General features: G+C 37.2%; 1 protein-coding gene and 1 pseudogene across 1 annotated transcript; one reads left to right on the top strand and one right to left on the bottom strand.

Annotated features, from left to right (window-relative positions):
- Positions 1-10275: 10275 nt before the first annotated feature.
- Positions 10276-13496, bottom strand: LOC129884431 (protein OBERON 3-like; annotated as a pseudogene).
- A 2841-nt stretch (positions 13497-16337) lies between these two features.
- Positions 16338-17297, top strand: LOC129884430 (protein OBERON 3-like). The gene has a single exon (XM_055958727.1). It carries the CDS (start codon positions 16338-16340, stop codon positions 17295-17297), a length of 960 nt encoding a protein of 319 aa, XP_055814702.1.
- Positions 17298-17600: the final 303 nt, after the last annotated feature.

Here is a 17600-nt window from a genome sequence, read left to right as displayed (position 1 = left end):
AGGCAATGTAGTGATGATATTCATAAGACAACAAGCTCGGATAACAATTCATTATTCCTACCCGACTTGCTTGCGAGACCTAGAATTGTTGATGATCAGTCAGGTGATTCTAAGCGAAGAGGCTCGGGATATTTGAATCATTTGGAGAATAGGGATGGAGGAAGAGCACATGAGCTTTCTAGGCAATGGAAAATACTTTGACGAATAGTGTAAGAGTTTATTCCTCTTATGGCTCAGATTGTGCAACAGCTTGGTAACGAAACGTTGAATGAACAAAAGAATACTTGAGGAACCTAAATACAATACCGGAAAGGAAATATGAGTTCTGTAACCTTTAGAACAGACTTGATGAGAGATCTTATCCAATTAGACTCTCTTAAACTTCCATAAGATCCAACTAGAATTTTTGGTTGCAATAAGAACAGGTCTTGGAAGCATCTTATCGGAAAACCCACTTCCTTTTAACATCGGAATTGGTTGAAGTATTCTTACTTGAAAGGTGTTGAAACATAAATTGCAGGAGGCTTTTGCCTGTTAAGGATTGTGGCTGCAAGATTTGTTCAACGAAGAAGGGATTCTGCCACAACTGCATGTGTCCTGTGTGTCTGAACTTCGACTATGCCAATAATACTTGTAGTTGGGTAGGCTGTGATGCATGCTTGCATTGGTGTCATGTTGTTTGCGGTATTCATCCAAATCTTATAAAGCCTGGTCCAAGTCTCAAAGGCCCTTTTGGGACAACCGAGATGCATTCCAAGTGGTCTATAAATATGTAGGGATAGTATTCATAGGACTACAAGCTTGGACAACAATTCATTTTTACCAAACGAATATTGAAGGTATTCCAAAGACTTAAATAGTTCACCAACCATTTACTCGCATCAATGAAATTAAGTAAAAAAAAAAACTAGCAACAAGGAAATTAATTAGCTGTCACAGTTACTTGAGAAATAGTCAAAGAAGAGATTAGGTTATACCAATAGTTGTTTGGATGCTTCCACTCTGCTTAACAAGCCTGCAATCTCCATATGCATTCTCATTTTCATCTCGTAGTAATTGCAATGTGAATTCTCCAAAGTCTTGAGCTCTGCTTCCTTGATCCGTACATTGCTTTCCAAGCTATAACCTCATCTTCCTTTGATGGTTTCATGGACCATTCATCTTCAATTGTTTTGATAGGCGTGAAAGAAGAGGCCAACTTCATTTGGACAATGATCAGCAGGCCTCATCTTTTCATCCGCTTGAAGAGCTCATGTCATAGATGGAAGATTTGGGAATAAGGGAGGTAGACGCTGGAAGATCAGTAACTACATGTTTCCTAAGACTACTAGCTAGATTATTGAAGTCTGTTGCAGGAAAACTAGAAGAAGAAAAGTACGACAAGCCGTCGGGGCCTGTTAATTACAGAAAAATCAAAATTATTAAGGAAATCGATATGCTTTGTGTCAATGAAACATGAAGTGGAAGTTGTAGGAAATGCACTTCTTGAGAATTAAAAACATTCAAAAGGCTTATAAGTAAGAGATAAATCACTGTTCAAGAACAAACACCATGAACAATTTAGTAAACTTGTCCATAAACTATAGGTTTCTTCAAGACTACAAACACCTAAGTAATATTTAATTAATAGAGATTATATCTTAAGACATACATGAGGGAAAAATAGTCAAAAATCTTCTTAATAAATGTTTTCTTAAGGGTTGAGACGGAGGGAGTAGTATACAAAATACTCCTTGATAGGAAACAAGATTTGACATTTTTGTAAGAAATATCCGATTTGCTTTTTGTTTTATGTTACTATGAGATATTAAGTAGAAGAAAATATAACGATATTAGAAAGGGAAAATGTTTAAATTTACTCTTGATTTTAAATATTTGATTTGTCTAACATTTGTCCTTTGTTTACCATTTGTTCGGTCCACCAAAGCGTCCAAATTTACCCCTAAAGTATAAAATAGGTTTATATGTACCCTCAGTAATAATTTGAAGCTTTCTCCTCATGAAGAATGAATAGGTCTACACACAACAATTGATAAAAAGTCCAACTATACTCCACATGACTTGACCAATTCTTCCACAGTGAAAAACCAATAACTGGTGGGGTATATTTGAGATGAACGATATTGATGGTGTTTCACATTAGCCAGAATGTAAATGAATAACATACATATATATATATATATATATATAAGAAGAAAAAACGCATACATTAAGGGTATATGTGAACTTTTTTATAAACTATTAGTTCACGGAGAGCAAGGAATGCTAGTCCTATCTCCTCCTCCCCCCTCTCCAAAAGTTCTATCACAATATATAAAAAGTTAGTTTCAAAATTTAAAGTTGATGAGTGAAAGCATCATTGAATGCGCTACTTCTTTATTACTATAGCAATAAACGTAACTGCTCCATCGTCTTACTAATCATTATTACCACTAATGGCTATTGTCCTTTTTTACCTACTTATTCCCCGGGGTGCGAATGTCAACAAGGTCAAAGGTGGAACCATGGCATGCCATAATTGGAATCACCATCTTCTTCATGACAATAGTAGCTGCAGAGATGGGCTTTGTGCAGAAATTCATATTATTGGTCGCCTTACAATGAACCAAGAAGGACTCATAGTTAATTTCATTGGGCTTTTGATCCTTCTCTTTGGAATTTCAGTTGATGTCACTATTCCCGTTTAAAATTCACAAATAGCTTCTTTTTCAGCCTACGTCATTGAAAACATATCCATTAATATGGAGCTTCACATGTGAAATATCAAATTCCATGAGAATGCTTTTAAAATGGGATGAAAAAGTGGATAGTGAACACTATTTTCACATATTCTCCTACTTGGTCAAATATTCAAATTTGTTGTAAATGTTTTCTATGTTGTTTCGTGTGCTATAAAGGATTACTAAGTCCTTGTACAAAAAAAGAATGAAATCTTTTTATATTTAGAAATAATTTAATTCTAAACTTCTCATTTGCCTAAATGAGATACCCCTCAATTTCAATCTGTTTGTCTCACTTTTCTTTTTGGTCGGTTTCAAAAAGAATGTCTCTTTCTTTTGTTGACAACTCTTTAATTCTAACTTTCTATGTGACATGTTTAAGACCACAAGAAAAAAAGGGCATTATGGTAAATCCACATATCTTTAGTATGGGTACCCTTGCTTAATTACTAGTGGAGAAGCAAACTCTGTCCATTGATGTTCAGACTTTAGCTAATAGCTACGTGAGACTTGACATTTCTGAGACTGGTAGAGTGTTTGCTTTTGTTGAAGCACAACTACTTTTAGTGGAGCAGATTAAGACTAGGGAGTTTGAAGATGACAAGTTATGCATGATTCGGGACAAAGTGTTGAAAGGTGAAGCTAAGGAAGCAATTCTAAACTAGGAGGGCGTTTTGAGGATCAAGGATCAGATTTGTGTTCCAAGAGTTGATGAGTTGACTAGGTTGATCATTGAAGTGGCTCATAGTTTTAAGAACTCCATTCATCCGGGAGCGGCAAAAATGTACCATGACTTGAAGCAACAATACCAATGGCGTAGGATGAAGAGGGATATTGTGGAATTTGTGCCTAAGTTTTTAATTGTCAGCAGGTGAAGCATGAGCACCAGAGATCGGTGACATGACTCGAAGGATGCCTATATTTGAGTGGAAGTAGGTGTTGCTCCCAATTGCACCTGCAAGTGTACGTGCCATACAAGTAATAGTGTGATTTCAAGCAATCAAATTTCGAACCCACAAGGACTTCTGACTTATCGTTTACTGAATCAAACTAGTTCTAGCATTTTCTCGCTTATTTTTCCACACTAGTAGTCGTAGCATTACTCCTGTAGTTTTTTCCTTCGATTTCTATTACTATTTATTATTTCATATATTTTGATCATCGTATTATTTTGTTGTAGTTACTGTTTAGAATGATTTGTCATGCTTTTTATAGGATTTTGTTATGGCTTTCTCACTTTTGTTATATCTTTTTATGTACTGCTTTGAATTGTTTTTCCTTGAACTAACTATCGAGGGCCTATTGAAAATATTCTCTCTACCTCCAAGGTTGGGGGTATCGTACACTCAACCCTTTCAGATCCAACTTTGTGGGATTACACTAGGTATGTATTTGTTATTGTTGTAGTATGTGGAGGTTAGTGACTCTTATCGTAATTTTGACGAGTCCCAATGTTTAATTGGCCCATTTTGAGGTTATTGACACTTGTCATAATTTGGACACATGTCAAAGGGTAAAGTGGAGTTTCGGGAGGGGAGACTTGTTGGGGTGAGGTTTAAAAAGTATAGAAGAGAAGTCAAAACTCGTCTTTGCTGAAAAATGAAGAAAAGCTCTTTTGTTAGAAGTAAGAACCTTTCTATAAAAAGAAAGAGGACTAAAATCTATATGTTGATTCACAATTTTTTTAAAACCGTATGCATCTAAAGGCGAAAGAACGACTTTAAGTAACTTATAAATCCCAATTTAATGCTTCATCTCTCCAATAATGCCTAAGGCTTTAACTCATTCTAAAAATATAGGGGTGGTGGTGGATGATTTGTAGGATCATATATTCTTCACATGTAATCATTAATATATATGCATCTAATGCACAGATATGTTGATCAGAATCAGAATCTAAGCTTCTTTATGTGATATATTTTCTTTTTTTTTATGTACCAAATGAATGCTATTTTTCTATATGTAAAAACAATTTAACTTTAAACTTCTTATTTTATCCTTAATAAGATAATTTATAGTCAAACAAATATCTATGATTTGTTTTAGAATACAAATTTGAAATGTATTTCTTCCTTTCTTAAACTCCGTTCAAGTCAAGGTCGGAACTAGCATGGGAAGTACGGGCTTGGCAAAACTTAATAACTTCGGTCCAAACCTTATATATTTGTTGGAAAATTCACCAAATATGTATATATAAAATACTCCAGAACCCAAAAACCTCAGATTTTTAATCCATCTCCGATCTTCGTTAAAGTGCATTACATAAATGGGGACGGATAAAGTAATATTTTGGGAAAACTTACATGTAACACTAAAAACTCCTACAAAATGTGGCAGTGTTTATATGTTATGTTCAATACTTCTGAACATCTAGACTCCAACTGTCCCAAAGATGAGATTTAGCCAAAGGCTATCCATAGCTGTCTTAATATAGCATATGGTTTTCCAAAGCCCAAAGTGAACATTAACACAAATTTCATAACATTAAGCCACTGAGCTAAAAAGAAAATAGTCAACCATTTGAAGGATCACTTGGTTTAGAAGCACGTTATGCAGGAATTAGTAACGTAAGAATTAGTCAGGCTGGGTTGTTACTAATCCTCACATTCTTATTCCATACACTATCCCGAATATAATTATATATAGATTCCAACATACCTTATACAAGTATTAGTTATGCGGAAAAGAAAAACTAGAACCAAACATTGAATTCAATAATGTTAAGCTTTATATGGAAAAAATAAATGAAACCAAACATTGTAACTTGAAGGTATTCCAAGACTTATAATAGTTCACCGACCATTTACTATTTAAAACTTGCAACAAGGAAACTAAATAATTATCACAATTTCTGGAGAAATAGGGAAGAGATTAGGTTATAACAGTAGTTGTTTGGCGGCTTCCATTCTTTTTAATAAGCCTGCAACCTCCGTATCCGATCTCATTTTCATCTCACAATAATTGGAATGAGCATTCTCCAAGGTCTTAAGCTCTTCCATTTTTTCCTCCTCCTTTCCTCCGTTTCATGCAAGCACAATTTGGAGAGTTTTTCATAATACGCTTCGTTCAGTTTCTCCTTCTCCAGCCAAGACAACGGCCTTAAATACACTGCCTCTCCTCGTGCATCATCTGCACGACTCTGAAACATTTGTGCCTCTGTTTCTTTGATACGTACAACGGTTCCCAAGCTATTGACCTCATCTTTCCTTGATTGTTTCACTAACCATTCATCTTCAATCATTTTGATAGCTGTGAAAGAAGCGTTCACATCATTTAGACAAGGATCAACAGGCCTCATGTCATGGAATGAGTATTTCGGAATAAGGGAGGTAGTTGCATGAAGATCAGTAATTGCATGTTTTCCAAGACTACCTAGATTACTAAAGTCTTACAATACGTCGCTGCTTGTTAATTAAAGAAAATAAAAATTAGTAAAGAAATGACATGTTTTATGTCAATGAAACAAGAAGTGGAAGCTGAGGAACTAAGGCGTATCGTGAAAAGTGTTTTCGTTGATGCTCTCTAATTCTTCTTAATTCACAAAGGTTAAAGAAGAGCAATACTTGAAAATTGAGAAAAAAAAACAATACGCTTATGAGTAGGAAAATAGAACATTTATCACAATTTGCAACTAGGAAATAAGTCATTCTTTAAGTACAATACCAAATACAAGTTAATAAACTTGCCCATTGCTAAGTGTCCCACACCATTTATGGGATGTGGAATTCGTATCCTTATATAGTCTTTCACAACCAAATCTCATCAGCTAGCTTTTGGAGTTGAGTTTTGCCCAAGATCTATTTTTTATCATGGTATTAGAGTCAGGCTCATTCCAAACTCTTGGTTTACCAGTATTGGGTCCCCTATTATGTTGTCCACTTTCCAATAGGCAGGTTGGGGGAAAGATATGTGTCCCACAATATTATGTGATGTGGAATTGGCCTTCTGTTATGATATCATGTAATTTTCACCTTATGAACTAGCTTTTAGGGTTAGGCTAGGCGAAGGTCCATTTCTTATCACCATAGACTATAGGTGTCACGACCCAACCCCATAGGCCGTGAATGGGGTCCGACCTGGACCCCCGTATGCATAACTATTAGATGTAACAATCGATATAAGAACTATACATAAGAACCCCAGTAGGTCATAGCATTTTAATATACATGTAGCCTCTTTCATTTGTATCTTATAATGAAATGGCGTGCAAGCTGACAAGACTGCCATAGCATCTTAACATTTACCATACATCATGCGGACATAACTGAACAGAACTTACACGTACAACCCACACACATGTCTACAGGCCTCTAAGAATATTAACAATAACATATGGCGGGACAGGACCTCCGCCGTACCCCTGAATAAACGAATATATACATTAGAAGATCAACACCAAAAGCTAGGCTCCAGAACAGTGGAGTACTTCCGACATAGCTGAGTGGAAATCTTAAGCTGGCGGATCCCTGAAATGAATATCTGTACCTGCGGGCATGAAACGTAGCCCCCCGAAGAAAGGGGGGTCAGTACGATATGTGTACTGAGTATATAAAGCATAACATACCATAAATGAGATTACAACTGAAATAGGGATGCAGGGAACAAGTGTAACCTTTAATAAATCATTGTACTTGCATCTTATAAAATAAAGTCATGTATACCCTCACCACACACCGTACCTGGCCCGCTAGGGGACTCAGTGTTACAAATACATCATTCTATCATCATAGGCCTATATGTACTATTAGCGCTGTGGAATGTACACGCCGAGGAACGACGGCTCGATCCACATATCGTATAATAATGCCGAGGAACAACGGCTCGATCCGTAGCTCATATAACAATGCCGAGGTACGATGGCCCGATCCGTATACATACATATCATATATTAATGTCGAGGAACGACGGCCTGATCCACATATCACATAATAATCGTATACATATATTATAGCCGGCCCGGGACTCGGTGAAAGATGTATTACAGTATGCGTGAGCAAAGCAACGCGTAACTATATGCAACTAAATTATCATCCGAGGCTCAACAGAGTAATCAAGCGAACCATCACTTGAAGATCAGGGTAGTAATCGTCTTAAGTACCCTCTAACGGTCAGTAGGAATCATATCAAGTGAAGTCTCAGGCATCAGAGGCATGTATCAAGGTGATGCCATATAGTTTATGCAATCAGGGACTTTTACCCTTGTAGAGCCTGTAGGAAGAGGAGCTGGTATCTCCACTTACTATTCACTATATAGAAGGCTCGAGAATAGTAGTTTAACTACTTTCAGACCTTTAATATTCAAAGGTGACTACAAGTCACGAGTTATACCCAGAACTTATAAATGGAGTCACCTCCAGATCCATGTCCTATATTACCTATAGTCCAGTCTTTCTAGAAGTAGGAAAAGACAAGCTTTACATGTACTACTTTTTATCACATGGAAGACTTGAAATGTAATGACTCAACTTATTACAGGAGTTCTAATCAATAGGAAGTGAACAAGAGTCTTAACTCATACTCAGAGCTTTAAGAATGGAATAACTCCCAATTTCACATACATAATACTTACATCTAAGACATGCCAAAAGAAAAGAAAGGGTAGCTTCACATACTCATCACTTCCTAACGTGTGGAAGGTTTGAGAAGCCCTAGTTCAATTACTGTAAGAGTGCTTTCATCAAGAAGTAAATAAGGACCGTGAATTACTCTTGGCATTTATGAGTAGATTTACCCTCAAGCTCATATCATTCCTTACTTAACTTGAAGACATGCCAAAAGAAAGGAGAGATAGGCTTTACATACCTCTTATGGGTTACTCGTAACCACGTTCGCGTTGTCTTCCTCTGAACCTATTTAACACGAAGATAATACTCATATTAATAACTTTCGACTCTCCAGTTCCTACATTTGTATTCAAGTATCCATAGGAACCATTTCCTTGTTCGCCTTTCTCGACTAGTTTATAAGTTAGTTAAGAAGTTAACGGAAATCGGGCAGCGTCTCCTCTATAACTTGCCCTATCCAAATTTCCGACTTAACCTCTAACCTTAGCAGCCATATTAACAACAACAACCAGCAGCTATGTACAACCAAATCACTACAATATTACACAATACAAGTTCCCAACGACTTGCCCAAAATCACGATACCAAAATAAGGTTTTTAGTCTTTATTTCGTAAAACCTTTAACCACACGAAACGGGGTACTATGTGGCTGCAACCAGCAGCATATATAGCCATTTTAAAACAAGTTCCAGCCCTGCAACATAGATAAACCACCTCCAAGGACAACACCACAACAGCAACAACACTAGTCAAACTTTAAGCCGACTAGAATACGTCAAAACAGCCCCTACACGACCTGCCATACCTTTCAGCAGTAACGTACATATTTTCATGTTTCCAACCTATATTCACATACCCCCAACATGCTTAAACACTCACTCAAACACGTGACAAGAGAATCAAGCCATACCTTAACAACTTATCTTCTGAAACTTGCCGAATGTTGTAGGCTCACGCTGAACTTTGTTGCTGCCCCAACTATCAATGTTTACGTTGTTAAACCCCCGTTACTTATTCGAAGAACACCTTAGATAATGAATTCACGGAGCAAAAGTCGAGGGCTCACCTTGTTCTCCTCCAAACCGTAGCTACTCCTCTTTTCCTCTCTAGTTTCTCTCCAATTTTTCTCCAAGTGTAAGGCTGAAGAAGTGACTCCGTAGTCATCATAAAATACATATATACACCTCCACGTGATCGAGAAACACCTTAGATAGTTAATTCACGGAACGAAATCGGAGGGCTTACCTTTTGGAGCCATGGCCGTAGCTCTTCTCCATTTTCTCCAACTTTGGCTAAGTGTAAAGGATGAAAGAATGACTCCTACATTTGTATTCAAGTATCCATAGGAACCATTTCCTTGTTCGCCTTTCTCGACTAGTTTATAAGTTAGTTAAGAAGTTAACGGAAATCGGGCAGCGTCTCCTCTATAACTTGCCCTATCCAAATTTCCGACTTAACCTCTAACCTTAGCAGCCATATTAACAACAACAACCAGCAGCTATGTACAACCAAATCACTACAATATTACACAATACAAGTTCCCAACGACTTGCCCAAAATCACGATACCAAAATAAGGTTTTTAGTCTTTATTTCGTAAAACCTTTAACCACACGAAACGGGGTACTATGTAGCTGCAAACAGAAGCATATATAGCCATTTTTAAACAAGTTCCAGCCCTGCAACATAGATAAACCACCTCCAAGGACAACACCACAACAGCAACAACACTAGTTAAACTTTAAGCCGACTAGAATACGTCAAAACAACCCCTACACGACCTGCCATACCTTTCAGCAGTAACGTACATATTTTCATGTTTCTAACCTATATTCACATACCCCCAACATGCTTAAACACTCACTCAAACACGTGACAAGAGAATCAAGCCATACCTTAACAACTTAGCTTCTGAAACTTGCCGAATGTTGTAGGCTCACGCTGAACTTTGCTGCTGCCCTAACTATCAATGTTTACATTGTTAAACCCCCGTTACTTATTCGAAGAACACCTTAGATAATGAATTCACGGAGCAAAAGTCGAGGGCTCACCTTGTTCTCCTCCAAACCGTAGCTACTCCTCTTTTCCTCTCTAGTTTCTCTCCAATTTTTCTCCAAGTGTAAGGTTGAAGAAGTGACTCCGTAGTCATCATAAGATACATATATACACCTCCACGTGATCGAGAAACACCTTAGATAGTTAATTCACGGAACGAAATCGGAGGGCTTACCTTTTGGAGCCATGGCCGTAGCTCTTCTCCATTTTCTCTCTATTTTTCTCCAACTTTGGCTAAGTGTAAAGGATGAAAGAATGACTCCTTAGTCATTAACTTAGGGTTATATACCCTCCTTTTGGAGAGTGACACGTGGCAGCCCCTAGGGGCTGCCACGTGTCCAGCCCCTAGGGCGCCACTCGCCTCATGCATCCACCCACATGCTGCACGTGGCATTGTGGGGTCCACCCAAGTAGGTGTTTCACCTACTTACTCCAAGTAGGTGCATCACCTACTTGTCACTTACTTGATTCTTTTCGTAAGTTCGGAATCTAGTTTTTGCTCCTTTTCATAGGTTCGTAGTCTTGTCTCACTTTAAGAATCTATATAATCTTTGCTACTTAAGCTCAACGTATACTCAAGTAGCTTAATTTTGTAAGCCATCCAAGTTGGTAGCTTACGCGAGTAAGTCAGGTTCCACGACTTTTTACTTTCATTCCAACTCCTTTCACATCCTTCCAAATCTATTTCCAATCATTTGGGACGGCCTCATCCTCCCTTCCTTAGGATTGTTTAGTCACATTGTAGCCAGTAGGGATCACATGACAACTTTCAAGAAGCTTAAGAACACGTCTCAACGTACAAAAGTACGGGGTATAACAATAGGTTTCTAGAAATTGTAGTCGAGCTATAAGGGGATTCAATAATGTTCAATTTGACAAATGCAAGACAGACCATGCAGCATATAGGTATATCGATTTTCGTTCTTCATCCAATTCTTATTACTCCAGTAATTTGCAAGATCCAAGAATACAACAAAGAAAAGGCAGAGAATGATATCTGATGAAAAGCTCACTGCCACTGTTGCCGATTGTGGTTATCTAAGCGCATCGTTAATTGTATGTATCCCAAGATGACCATTTCAAACAGAAGTAAAATAACGATTTAGGTAGCTAATATTTCTAACTTCATATTCCCTTCCGTGGTTTGTGCACCAAAAATAAAAAAATTAGGAATGAATATAACACAAGGAAAACTAGTACGTTGTAAAATGGAGACTTGTTCTTAAGCTAGTAATATAAAATCAATTGGTTTATATACATATCGCTGAAAAACTGAAATATGAAATTGCAAGCCTCTGAAGGGGAAATCATCTTTGTAACTAGCTTTGTACGCAAGATATCAGCCTTAACATGTAACTCCTTGCCTTTCAGATCTTTACTCTCTCGGAAGATTTTTCGAACACAATCAAGCTCTTTCATTAGGGTCTCCTCACCCCAATCCTTCGCACAAGACATGAACACGTCCTTAACGAAGCCAAACATTTCCAAAGCATGACCACATCCGAGACAATAAAATTGCATCTCGGCTGTCCCAAAAGGGCCGACCTGGCTTTATAAGATTTCGATAATACCACAAACAGCATGACACCAATGTAAGCATGCATCACAGCCTACCCAACTACAAGTATTATTGGCATAGTCGAAGTTCAGACATACAAGACACATGCATTCGCTGCAGAATCCCTTCTTCATTGAACAAATCTTGCAGCCGCAATCCTCAACAGGCAGAAGCCTCCTGCAATTTATGTTTCGACACCTTTCAAGTAAGAAAACTTCAACCAATTTTGATGTTAAAAGGCGGGTGTTTTCCGATAAGAAGCTTCCAAGACCTGTTCTTATTGCAACCAAAAACTCTAGTTGGATCTTATGGCAGTTCAAGAGAGTTTGATTGGTAAGATCAGATCTCTCATCAAGTTTGTTCTGAAGGCTAAAGAACTCATATTTCCTTTCCGGCATTGTAATTAGGTTCCTCAAGTATTCTTTTGTTGATTCAATTGTTTCGTCACCAAGCTGTTGCACAATGTGGTTCAAACTGTGCAACAGCTTGTTGACAAAACAGTTGAATAAACAAAAGAATACTTGCGGAACTTAATTACAATGTTGGAAAAGAAAGATGAGTTTATTAGCCTTCAGAACAGACTTGATGAGAGATCTGATCTTACCAATCAGACTCTCTTGAAGTGTCATAAGATCCAACTAGAATTTTTGGTTGCAATAAGAACTGTTCTTGGAAGCTTCTTATTGGAAACCCCCCGTCTTTTAACATCGGAATTGGTGGAAGTTTTCTTACTTGAAAGGTGTCGAAACATAAATTACAGGAGTCTTTTGCCTGTTAAGGATTGTGGCTGCGTGATTTGTTCAACGAAGAAGGGATTCTGCAGCGAATGCATATGTCTTGTGTGTCTGAACTTCGACTGTGCCAATAATACTTGCAGTTGGGTAGGGTGTGATGCATACTTGCATTGGTGTCATGCTTTTTAGGGCATTCATCGAAATCTTATAAAGCCAGGTCAGCCTTTCTAGGACAACCGAGATAGAATTTTACTGTCTCGGATGTGGTCATGCTTCGAAAATGTTTGGCTTCATTAAGGACGTGTTCATGTCTTGTGCGAACGAATAGGATGAGGAAACCTTGGTGAAAGAGCTTGATTGTGTTCGAAAAATCTTCCGAGGGAGTAAAGATCTGAAAGGCAAGGAGTTACATGTTATGGCTGATGTCTTGCGTACAAAGCTAGTTACAAAGATGATTTCCCCTTCAGAGGCCTGCAGTTTCATATTTCAATTTTTCAGCGGTATGCATACAAACCAATTGATTTTATCTTATTAGCTTAAGAACAAGTCTCCATTTTACAACGTACTAGTTTTCCTTATGTTATACTCATTCATATTTTTTTTTATTTTTGGTGCACAAACCACGAAAGGAATATGAAGTTAGAAATAATAGCTACCTACATCGTTATTTTACTTCCGTTTGAAATGGTTGTGTTGGTATATACAATTAACCATACGTAGATAACCACAATTGACAACAGTGGCAGTGAGTTGTTCATCAGATACCATTCTTTGCCTTTCCTTTGTTGTATTCTTGGATCTTGCAAATTACCAGAGTAATAAGAATTGGATGAAGAACGAAAATTGATATACCTATATGCCGCATGTTCTGTCTTGCATTTGTCAAATTGAAACATTACTGAATCTCCTTATAGCTCGCCTACAATTTCTAGAAATCTATAGTCTATGGGTGATAAGAAATAGACCTTCCCCTAGCCTAACCCTAACAACTAGTGCATGATTTGTGAATTACATGATTTCATATAAGAAGACCAATTCCACATCACACAATCGATGTGGGACGCATATCATCCCCCAACCTGCCAACTAGAGTGTGGACAACATAATAGGGGACCCAACACTGGGTAAACCAAAAGTTTGGGAAGAGCCTGATTCTAATACCATGGTAAGAAAAAATGGATCTAGAGACAAAAATTCAACCCCAAAAGCTAGATGATGAGGTGCAGATTGTGCAAGCCATATAAGGATACCAATTTCACGTCCCACAATTGGTGTGGGACACAGCAATAGGCAAGTTTATTAAATTGTTCATGATATTGTATTTAAAGTTGCTGCCATGTGACCAGGAGGTCACGGGTTCAAGCCTTGGAAACAGCCTCTGGCAGAAATGCAAGGCAAGGCTGCGTACAATAGACCCTTGTGGTCAGGCCCTTCCCCGGACCCCGCGCATAGCGGGAGCTTTAGTGCACCGGGCTGCCCTTTTTATTGTATTTAAAGAATGATTTATTTTCTAGTTGTAATTTGTGATAAATTTTCTAGTTGCAATTTGTGACGACCCAATTACGGCATACCATGGAGCCACCCCAACCTTGTTGATGTTAGCACCCTGGGGAATAAGAAGGACAATGGCCACTAGCTAAAATTAAAAGGTCGTCATAGTAATAATGATTAGTGAAATGATATAGCAGTTACATATATTGTTTATTAGTTAAGAAGTAAAGCATTCAATGAAGCTTTCACTCATCAACTTGGAATTCTGAATCTAACTTTATATATTGTAATAGAACTTTTATGGATGGGTGAGGTAGGACAATGACATTCCTTCTTGTGCCCTAGTGAAGAGAACACTTTCCTAGTTCAAGACGGTATTTAATGAGTATGTATTAAGTAAGTGAGAATTGGTGAATTGGCCAAGAGGAATAAAGCTTTTTTAGAGACCTAATAAAAAAAATTATAAGAAAAAGTTAAAAAATACCCTTAATGTTTGTGATTTGTCTTATATTATATCATTTGTTTACATTTCGGCTAGTGGGAAAACCCATAAATATCGTTCGTCTCAAATATACCCCACCCACTAACCGTTTTCCACCATGGAAGAATTGGTTTAGGAGTATAGTTGGACCTTTTCATCGACTACGTAGCTCCATCATAGCAATGTCAGAGCTATACTAGACCGTCAATGAAGGGACGTATAAATATGTGATGAAATTGAAGATGTGACGCTTTGATGGATCAATCGAAAGGTAAACTAGGGACAAATGTAAGACAAATTGAATATTTCAAGAGTAAATTTGAACATTAATTATCCGTTTTTTGTACCATTAAATTTAGCTCTAGTTTTCTTTCACGCGTAACTTATACCTGGATAAGGTATGCTGGAATCTGAATATTATTTTATGCTGGATAGAGTATGAAATAAGAATGTGAGTGTAGTAATGCATTTAGTAAACCATGCATTACTATTCCTTCCATTAATAATCGCTGCATAACTAATCGCTGCGTAACTTGCTTCTAAGCCAAGTAATCCTTCAAATAGTTGACTATTTTCTTTTTTAGCTAAGTGGCTTATTCTAATGAAATTTGTGTTGATGTTCACTTTTGACTTTGGAAAACTATATTTTATATTAATACAACTTTGGATAGCCTTTGACTAAGGAGACAAATCCAAAATTTGAGGTTTATGAGTTCTAGAGTTTATTATATATACATATTTAGTGAATTTCTCAAAATATATAGGGTTTGGGTGGAATTTGTTGGGTTTTCGAGCCCGTACTTCCCAAGCTAGACCTGACCTTGAGTCGGATGGAGTTTAATAAAGAAAGAAATACTTTTGAAATTTGTGGTATAAAACAAACCATAGATTTTTGTGTGACTTTTTGAGGCGGTCATTGGAGAACCTCTGTAGGTACTAGTTTGAAGAGAAATGCAAGTTTTGTTTGTCCGAGCTCGGAATTTGATCACGTTATAATTCACTTATACCTAATAAATATTCTTTTGTACTTATTCTTTGAACTTCAGTCAGGATAATGTGTGATTTGAGCATGTACATATCACTTTTCCTGTTTAATTATGGTAAACTAGAGTGACTTGATAATCTAACAAAGAGATGATGAGAGTTTATACATCCTTGTCTAGTAAAGGAGCTAATTACCTATGAGATTTATGCTCTTCTAGAGGTTATTGAATTGAATTTCTTCGAGAAAAAAAATTCTCATTGAGCTGTAGCACATATTGTTGTGCTGATTGCTGATCTATGCAATTTTATATCAAACCTATTGATAACTGTCGTTGTGGACTTCATCGCGCTAAACATATTAATGAAGCCGGGTTCTCTTTTTGAGATTATTTGATTAACTAAAACTTGTTTCTTAGTGTATTTTTCTAAGATTTTGAGGGGAAAAAAGAGAAAAAATATGAACAAAAAAATAGACACTCAAAATCAAAAAGCTCCGGAGACAATAATTACAATCAGATTATATTTAACAAATTACTTTGAACTTATCCTCAGACATAACAAACCATTTTTGTCATTTTGCTAATGTCTACCTGTAAAGACAGATAGGATTTTGCTTTTATGCTTTAGCATAAAAAAGGTGTGAAAATATTTATGCTCAGACAGAAAGAGAAAGATAGAAATTTCTGAAGTTTCTTCCTTCCAATCTGTAAGTCTTTTAATCTCTCTGCAAATTTTATTCTTCTAGACATAATGGTTTGTGGTCAGTTAGGTGATTCGAGGGGAAGAGGCTCGGGATATTTGAAACGTTTAGAGAAAAAGGATGGAGGAAGAGCATATGGGCTTTCTAGGCAACAGAAAATACTAAGAAGAATAGTGTCAGAGCCTATTCCTCTTATGGCTCAGATTGTGCAACAGCTTGGTAACGAAACAATTGAATCAACAAAAGAATACTTGAGGAACCTAATTACAATGCCGGAAAGGAAATATGAGTTCTTTAGCCTTCAGAACAGACTTGGTGAGAGATCTGATCTTACCAATCAGACTCTCTTGAACTGCCATAAGATCCAACTAGAGTTTTTGGTTGCAATAAGAACAGGTCTTGGAAGCTTCTTATCGGAAAACACCCGCCTTTTAACATCAGAATTGGTTGAAGTTTTCTTAATTGAAAGGTGTCGAAACATAAATTGCAGGAGGCTTCTGCCTGTTGAGGATTGCGGCTGCAATATTTGTTCAATGAAGAAGGGATTCTGCAGCGAATGCATGTGTCTTGTATGTCTGAACTTCGACTGTGCCAATAATACTTGTAGTTGGGTAGGCTGTGATGCATTCTTACATTGGTGTCATGCTGTTTGTGGTATTCATCGAAATCTTATAAAGCCAGGCCCATGTTTCAAAGGCCCTTCTGGGACAACCGAGATGCAATTTTACTGTCTCGGATGTGGTCATGCTTCGGAAATGTTTGGCTTCGTTAAGGACGTGTTCATGTCTTGTGCGAAGGATTGGGGTGAGGAGACCCTGATGAAAGAGCTTGATTGTGTTCGAAAAATCTTCCGAGGGAGTAAAGATCTGAAAGGCAAGGAGTTACATGTTAAGGCTGATGTCTTGCGTACAAAGCTAGTTACAAAGATGATTTCCCCTTCAGAGGCCTGCAGTTTCATATTTCAATTTTTCAGCGGTATGTATACAAACCAATTGATTTTATCTTATTAGCTTAAGAACAAGTCTCCATTTTACAACGTACTAGTTTTCCTTGTGTTATATTCATCCCTAATTTTTTTATTTTTGGTGCACAAACCACGAAAATGGTTATTTTACTTCCGTTTGAAATGGTTGTCTTGGGATATATACAATTAACGATGCGCTTAGATAACCACAATCGGCAACAGTGGCAGTGAGCTTTTCATCAGATATCATTCTCTGCCTTTCCTTTGTTGTATTCTTGGATCTTGCAAATTACTGGAGTAATAAGAATTGGATGAAGAACGAAAATTGATTTACTTATATGCTGCATGT

The sequence above is a fragment of the Solanum dulcamara genome, chromosome 4 (assembly GCF_947179165.1).
Source record: "Solanum dulcamara chromosome 4, daSolDulc1.2, whole genome shotgun sequence".
Classification (NCBI taxonomy): domain Eukaryota; kingdom Viridiplantae; phylum Streptophyta; class Magnoliopsida; order Solanales; family Solanaceae; genus Solanum; species Solanum dulcamara.
The sequence above is the reverse complement of the archived record's forward strand: the minus strand, read 5'-3'. Positions and strand labels throughout refer to the sequence as shown.